The sequence below is a fragment of the Poecilia reticulata genome, unplaced genomic scaffold (genome assembly GCF_000633615.1).
Source record: "Poecilia reticulata strain Guanapo unplaced genomic scaffold, Guppy_female_1.0+MT scaffold_255, whole genome shotgun sequence".
In the NCBI taxonomy this organism is placed as follows: Eukaryota; Metazoa; Chordata; class Actinopteri; order Cyprinodontiformes; family Poeciliidae; genus Poecilia; species Poecilia reticulata.
The window spans coordinates 229,729-237,990 of record NW_007615039.1 but is presented as its reverse complement, the minus strand read 5'-3'; the positions used below and the strand labels follow the sequence as shown (position 1 = coordinate 237,990).

The 8,262-nt window shown below is 37.2% G+C and overlaps 1 protein-coding gene and 1 pseudogene across 1 annotated transcript; one reads left to right on the top strand and one right to left on the bottom strand.

The window, feature by feature from the left end:
• Positions 1 to 2,162, top strand: part of LOC103460540 (gastrula zinc finger protein XlCGF57.1-like) — a 6,572-nt pseudogene extending 4,410 nt beyond the window's left edge.
• Positions 2,163 to 2,884: 722 nt separating this feature from the next.
• On the bottom strand, positions 2,885 to 7,279 carry LOC103460539 (high affinity immunoglobulin gamma Fc receptor I-like). Its single transcript, XM_008402754.2, has 6 exons — positions 7,249 to 7,279; positions 6,498 to 6,737; positions 5,290 to 5,535; positions 4,221 to 4,334; positions 3,622 to 3,690; positions 2,885 to 3,099 (listed from the first exon to the last, which is right to left on the bottom strand). The coding sequence occupies exons 1-6, from the start codon at positions 7,277 to 7,279 to the stop codon at positions 2,984 to 2,986; spliced, it is 816 nt and encodes a 271-aa protein (XP_008400976.2). The 3' UTR covers positions 2,885 to 2,983.
• Between the last annotated feature and the right edge of the window lie 983 nt (positions 7,280 to 8,262).

The window sequence follows — 8,262 nt, the reverse complement described above, 5'->3', positions numbered from 1 at the left end:
GGGAGCAAGAGGAACCAGAACCTCTGCAGATGAAACAGGAACCAGAGGAACCAGAACATCAAGAGTTCAAAGAGGAAGAGAAGCCACTCTGCATCAGTCATAATGAAGAGCATCTTGTGCTGAAACAGGAGACTGATGACATGTTGGTGATTCCTTCGAAAGTAAAAATAATCCACAGTGAAATAAAACAACAGAGGAACCAACTCGTCTCTCACGGCTCTGCTGAAGATGAGAACCAGGATCAGGAAGGAAGCAATTCTGAAGATCCAGGACAAAATAGAGACGAAGAACAGAAACAAAAAGAGAAATGTCAGAAAACCAAACGACAGAAAAGCAGAACTTGCAGTTCAAAACAAAAAAGGCACAAGAAAGCTCAACCAGACCAAAAATTATATTCTTGTAAAATTTGCAGTAAAAGCTATTCTCGAAAATCTTCTTTGACTCGACACATGAGAGTTTACAAAGGTGAAAAACCGTTCACATGTTCAATCTGTGGAAAACATTACCATTCAAAGGACGCTTTAAAGAATCACATGAGGTTTCACACGGATGAGAAGCCTTATTCATGTGTGACCTGTGGAAAACATTTTGGTTACAAAAGTCATTTAAAACGTCACATGAGAGTTCACACAGGGGAGAAACCTTTTCCATGTATGGTTTGTGAAAAAAGGTTTAGTAATAACAGCTATTTATCTATTCACATGAAATCTCACACTTGTGAGAAGACTGTTTTATGTGTGATCTGTGGAAAACATTTTAGTTGCAAACGTCATCTAAAACATCACATGAGAGTTCACACAGGGGAGAAACCTTTTCCATGTACGATTTGTGAAAAAAGGTTTGGTCGTAACAGCAGTTTAGCTATTCACATGAGGTCTCACAGAGGTGAGAAGCCTTATTCATGTGTGACCTGTGGAAAACATTTTGGTTACAAAAGTTGTTTAAATCAGCACATGAAAATTCACACAGGGGAGAAACCTTTTTCATGTACAATTTGTGAAAAAAGGTTTAGTAATAACAGCAATTTAGCTATTCACATGAGGTCTCACACAGGTGAGAAGCTTTATTCATGTGTGACCTGTGGAAAAGATTTTAGTTTCAAATGTCATTTAAAACGTCACATGAGAGTTCACACAGGGGAGAAACCTTTTCCTTGTATGGTTTGTGAAAAACGGTTTCCACATAAAAGCAATTTAGCTATTCACATGAAGTCGCACACGGGTGAGAAGACTTTTTCATGTGGGATCTGTGGAAAACAATTTAGTTTCAAATGTTATTTAAAACGTCACATGAGAGTTCACACAGGTGAGAAGCTTTATTCATGTGTGACCTGTGGAAAAGGTTTTGATGACAAACGTTATTTAAAACGTCACATGAGAATTCACACATGAGAAACCTTTTCCATGTATGGTTTGTGAAAAAAGGTTTCCACATAAAAGCAATTTAGCTATTCACATGAAGTCTCACATGGGTGAGAAGCCTTTTTCATGTGGGATCTGTGGATAAAATTTCTCTCACAAATCTATTCTTTCTGAACACTTTCAGACTCGTACAGGTGAGAGGACTTTGTAGAAAACCTTTGCGGTTTAATCTAGATTACTCCGTCACCTGGGAGCTCACACAGGTGAGAGGCCTTTCTCTTGTGTGACCTGTTTAAAGACTTTCACTCGGTGAAACCACTTAACTGTTCAAATGAGAGAGCATGTGATGACATAATTTGAACCTTTGAATTTTCTCAGCAACTTGCTGTTTGGAAGTGAAGTATTTATAGCTTGATGAGATCTAGAAAATGTAGAAACTTTGTTACAAAAAGCATTTCAAATAAGGAATCATCTTGTCCGGCTAGTTTCACCTTTCCATTTGAACGTTCCTTTTTGCGCAAGATTGTCTCCATATTAATTGTTAATTGAAAAGTGAATTTGAATGCATTATATGTTTGTTGTACTTATAGTTTTACTTTAATAATTTTGGTTAGTGGATACATGTTAGCTGTTACTGAATGTAATGTATGTGCTGGTAGGTTACAAATGAAATATTTTGGTCTAAATTTGAATTTGAATGTACTTTTTAAAATGTTCTTTTTGAGTTTTTGATTAAAGAGAAAAATATTGCTGATTATATGATGCATCAATGCAGACACGCTTCAATATATCATAAGTAAACCTGACAAGTTTGTGTTTCTTTCTTTATGTATTGACTTTATTCCGTGTTGCCGGGTGATGGGATGGCGATCTTTCTGAAACCACTCAGAAAAATACTTTGTAAAAGTGGACACTGTGACCTCGCAGGTCCAGAGAAAACAACTTCTGGGGTTTAAATGACCCCGTCTCTTATAGAGTAAAACCAGGAGGAGAGAAATATCATCTGTAAAGTGTATGGAAGAGTGGAAATGCTAGCATTATGTTTTACCACCTTAAAATGAAGCATGCACTTGAATGTAACCCGTTACTAAACAGTTCTGGTTCAGAGATACAGAAGCATCTCAAAGAAACCAGCGTCAGATTTCTAAGGAAGCTCTCAGATCAGAGCGATACACAGTGAGGGTATTGTTTTAGCTACCAGTAGCAGGAGAACGGAGCTGCGCCAAGAAGCTAACAGAAGCTACAAACACTGACTAGAAGAAGAACTGCCATCGATACAGTTGCAGCCAAGCATGATTTAATGTTACACAATTCAGTTTTACCAAGTTGCTCAAAGTCTAAACTGGCATTGTTGTACATTTAAGGTGTAAAGTTTACCTTCGACCAAACGCCCCCCAAAGGCATCCCAGCGACCCCCTTTTGTAAAAATGTCCGCCAGCGCCCCCTGCCGTCCTCTGAACGCCCCCTGGGGGGCGGTACCGCCCACGTTGAGAACCGCTACTCTAAAAGAAACCAGCGTCAGATTTCTAAGGAAGCTCTCAGATCACAGCTGGGAGAAACAGGAAGTCTTTATTAGCTCCTCTAACCCACCACAATCCTCCTCCAGCCTTCTTATCTTTTCATTAAGAGCCTCTGGAATCTTCAGTCCTGAGTCTGGACTGATGACCTCTGAGCCGTCCTTCTGCCAGACTGTCTCTGACGTACCGAACCCGTCCTAGAACCGGTCCGTCCTGAGGCTCTGCCAGAAGATCAACATCAAGACGAAAAAAAAATCACTGGACTTAACAAAAGTATAGTTTCTCCATCATTTATGCTTGAAAATGATTTGTTTTCTCTTTTTTGCTAAAGTGTAGGAATTTCATGGAATTGTTTTATTTTTGTGTTTGAAAATTAACTTTAAGCAAATAAAAAAAATGTCTTGTTTTATTTTTGTTACTTTATTGCTGCTGGTTGTAGTTACTTCCTGTTACCATAGTGATGGTTGCCTCTACTTTTAACGTGACCAAGTTCTTCCTGTGCTAAAAAAAAAGTTGACAAAAGCATGTAAACGATTTGGCGCAGTTTATTATTACTAGAAAGAAGAGAAAGTTACTTCATTACTAAATAGTTTTCAACCCCTCAGTTGTAACTGTTTCTGCTGGTTTATGATGCTTTCAGGTTCTGTTTTTAAAATTTTTAATATCGGTAATTTTCCAAAAAGCAGATCAGTTTACACCATTAACCTCAGATCAACACGGAGTGACAGAGATGCTTTATCCACCTGTGAGTTGGTGAGTTTTTCCTTCCTGTGTGACGATGACAGTGTAGGACACAACGCTGTCCACTGACCCTGCAGAAATAAACAACTCAATGTTGCACAAGCCGCTGGATTTAAAATGTGGGTCAAAGTTCAGATTCCAGTTTTGCAATGCAGCAAAAACAGTTGATTATTGTTATTATAGTGATGTTATTATGATCTTTATGGTAAAGAGATTGTTATTCCTCAACTGGAAACTTTAGAGATGATATTCAGAAACAAAATTTAAATTTAAGATGAAGGGAAAAAATTGCCAAAAAAAATCTAATTTAAGTAATTAATTAGCAATAAAATAGTAATTGAAGTTCATCTTTTATGTTGAACATATTAATCTCTTAATCTAATTGACAGAGCATGCATAAGAAACTGATGACTAAAAAGCGTTTCATTATAATCAAGAGCCAAATATCACAGATTCAAGTTTGTAGCTCTGAAACGCAGCACAATTTATAACTTTATTCTCGTTTCATGCTCGTTCCTCCACATTTAATAAGAAACTGACATAAACTCAAACGAAAAACAGCAGGATGTGACATTTCATGTTTATTAGAAAAGACACTGACCTTTGTGGTTTCTCCAGACGCAGACCAGCACCGTCACAACCAGCAGAAAAAAGCCGGTCACAACAGGAAGCAGAATGTGTGTGAGGGCAGCAGTAGGCGTTTGAAGTCTGGGCCCTTTGAGACAAAAAACATAGCTGGTGTGAAATTCTTGTTTATTAGAAAAGACACTGATCTTTGTGGTTTCTCCAGAGACAGAGCAGCATCGTCATAATCAACAGAAAAAATCTGGTTTTAACAGGAAGCAGAATGTGTGTGAGGGCAGCAGTAGGCGTTTCAGGTCTGGGCCCTTTAAGATGAAAGCATAGCAGGTTAGCCGACCTACATACAAACAATATGGGCAGAGTTAGAACTTTTTCCATTTAGTCAACTACATTTGCTTGAATAACTTTGTTTTTTTTTTAAAAATGTACTTTTAGGGAGTATTTTTACTGTGGCAGCTCTACGTAAACGCTACATACACGGTGCTGGCAGGTTGTATGGTCAATAAAAACCATGACTGCCCTGAACTTTAGAAGTGAACGCCACTCCTCTGAAGAAAGATGTTCAAATTTATACAGAATTAAATGGATTTTTACGGTTACGTCTCATTCAACTGATGCCACTGGGGATTAATAAACAGGTAATTCAGTTTTTATTCAGTTCATTTGAACACAGTGGCAAAATAAAATGAAAGTCACCTCAAGAGTCGTCAAAGCAACTCAAACATAGAAATCAATTTGCTCCGTGTTTATTTCAGATGGACTGGATTTACATCGATCTAATCCAATAAAACTACAAACGTAATTAAGAAATTTAAAACAAGGTAATGCTGGGTTAATTCATTTAAAATGGACAGGCAAAAATATAAAAGTAGATTTTTGTCTCTTGTTCTTCCATAAATATGATAAATAAATAAAACATGAAGTTGAGCTTAAAGCTGCAATCAGGCACATTAGTAATGCTTGTTTTTGCCTTTTTGTTTGTTTTTATGATGCAACATGACACTTTGAAATGTCATGTTGCAGAAATATTCTATATAAATAAACTTGATTTATTGATAGATTGATCAGAGACAACTCTTTTAAATCACCTCTTACATCCAGCCAGGTTTCTTCTGATTCTCCCACTCCAGAGGCGTTACATTTATAAAATCCTTCATCAGATTTAGAAACGCTCTGGATGGTGAAGCGTCCAGTTGAGCTGCTCCCGACCAGAACCCCGTTTCTATAGAAACCAGTTAGACTGGAGGAAGACGGTGGCCTGAATCTGCAGTGAAGTGTCAGGTTTTCTCCCTCACCAACTGGACGTTCAGGTCGTTCCAGGATCAAAGATCCAGCTGAGAAACACAATGTTGAATATTTAATAAGATTCTAGTGAACAAAGCTTTTATGAACATTTTTTACTCATTTTACATATGAACCTGTGGTGTTTGAGCTGAATATCCGATTTAATCTCGGTGTCGGTAAACATCAGAGAAAAGACTTTGGTTTTTGACTTTTCTTTGATTTTCTCCTGAAACTATTCAGGATCAAAACCCTCCTCTGTAACGTCAATCACAATCAATAAATCAATCAATAAATCCAGTTTCTTTTAACTAAATACTTGAAAATAGTAGCTGAATTATATTTCTCCGTTATATGAAACATGAGGGAGAATATAATCAATCTGTGTATAGACTTGATATTCTGTAGTATGACAGGATCAGGGCTAAGAATAAAAAATGCAATAAAATTATGAGAATAAAATTATAATTAATTCTGGTAATTTCATGACTTTCTTCATGTTATTGGGATTTTATTCTTGTATTATTTAAACTTTTATTCTAAAAGTGTTTTGACTTGATGCTCATATTATTTTAGCTTTATCCTAATAATGTTATAATTTATGATGATAGTATTTAATATGATAGTATTCTGACTTTATTTTTCATAATGCTATAACTTTGTTCTGATAATAATATAAGTTTATTCTCATAATTGTGTTTTTTTTTCTTAGCATGGCCCTAAAACTCCACCATACTGTAAACCTGCGCCGCCTTCATTTAAACACTTTTAGATTCTTGTTTCATTCAGTTAAACAGAAACGATCATCAAGCTGAGAAGCTCAAACTCAGATGTCGGATTTTAATATAAATGTTTCTGTAACCTGAGACGTTTAGAAACTAAACCTCGAATGTTTGACTTCATAAAGTTTTTATCTACATCCTGTTTGGTGTTTCTAGGACTTTTTTGTCTCTCAGACCACAAACAGGTCGTCTCTCCTCACTGAGTCAGTCCGACTGTTAAAGTTTCATCCCACCTGTTACGCTGATGCTAACGGTGTTGCTGCGTTCGCCGGCTGCAGATTCACACCAGTAAACTCCAGAGTCGTGTTCATGCAGCTCAGATGAGATGCATTCAGTATAGCGGGGACAGAGTTCATTCATTTGTTTTGATGTATTTCTTCTGACTCTCCACTCAGATGAGTTTCCTTCACAGCTCAGAGTCACAGATTCATACTGGAAGAACTGGGACCTGCTGGGAAAGAGCCTGAGACAAACTGCAGAGAGGAGAAAAGGTTAATCAGTTTATGGTTGATTTAAATCACAAGAACATTTAAATTATTGATCAAATGCTCTAGTTCAGGTTATTTAGTTAAAACAGAATCACATTTACTTTTATATTCTCAGCAGTGATGATGTTGAACAACTAATGAAGTTGATGCAGCTGGTAGTTGGTTACTGTTGATCATCATAAATAATCAATCTGACCTGATAAATCAATAGCGATCAATGCTAACACCAAAGCAGGAAATGATCTGATCTGAAGGAGCAGTAAAACTTTTCCCCATAATAAAGTAATAATTCAGCAGAAAATTGTTTTTATAAAAAATATTCTAGTTTTTGCTGTATTTTAGTTACGGTGAGAAATGTTTTACTAAAGCTTCTTCTGGACTAAAAAGAAAAATAAATCTAAACCTGAAACGTGAGTAAGAATAAATAAAAGACAAGATAATACAGAAATAAACCATCTTGTTACTTTAAAGTAAATTATAGCTGATTTTCACTCACCAATGGCGGCACAGAGAGCAGCTATCTCCATCCTGATGCTGCACTGACAGAGAAACACTTTGTTCATCTGGTTTTGTGTCAAACGAACCACAACTTCCTGTCAAAATTATCTTCAGGTTCAAAGTTATGAAACTCAAAGCAGGTCAAACACTTTGGCCCACTGGAGCCTGCAGGAATCAGTGGAAAGTCATTGTCACTCTGACCTCTGGTGCTGTTTGCAGCTGCAGGTAACATCAGGTGAACAGCAGATCTGATATTAAAGGTAGATTCCCAAACTTCATCAGTTCAGGGCCAACCAGAGGTCATGAATAGATGACGGCTGCTGAAACGCCTGAAAACATTAGCGGTCATTCACCATTTCCATCTAATGAGTGTATTATTTATTCCTCCAGTTTCCATGGTGATCATTAAATACTTTCCATTGGTTCAGATTTCATTCCAGTGAAAGTCCATTCAAATCCAAATTGGCGTCTCACAACTTCATCTGCATCAGATAAAGACACTCATTGATTCACATCGACACAGAAAATGATGGACTTTGTCCTCAAAACCGCTGAGCTCCATTGATCCAGCATTATAAGGGTTACTGGCGTTACTGCGCCCTCTGGTGGTGCAAAGTAAACACAACAACATGATCAGAAATTGTTTCGAAATAAAAAGGACATTAGGAAACTGTGCTTTGATGAAAGATTAAAAAAGACACTTTTGGTATTGAAATTGAGAAAATCTGATTTTTTTTATTTGTACATGTCTTGGCTTCAGACAAATGTCCTGAGTGTCTCCTGATGAACGCTGGTGAGGGAAGAGACCAGACCACAGAACCCTTTTCACTTTCAGTTTTGTGGTTTTCCACATGTTTTAGTTTGAGACAAGTTCTTCATGTTGGCACTGAGCACAAAGGACGAGTCTAAACACAGTGATCTTCAGGCATAGTTCCCAAAAGCCACAGCGAATGTGTTGTGACTAATCTGGCATTATTTTAATGCCGGGGGTGGGGGGAATGGGGGAATCCCA

Bases quoted from the DNA above. Each gene is read 5' to 3' on its own strand.
- LOC103460539 (XM_008402754.2), bottom strand. From the start codon at position 7,279: ATGGAGATAGCTGCTCTCTGTGCCGCCATTG. The intron at 3,691-4,220 runs GTCAGTGTCTTT...TTATTTCTGCAG, and splicing joins CGTCTGGAGAAACCACAAAG to GGTCAGTGGACAGCGTTGTG. The intron at 3,100-3,621 runs GTGGATAAAGCA...ATCTTCTGGCAG, and splicing joins AAAAACTCACCAACTCACAG to AGCCTCAGGACGGACCGGTT.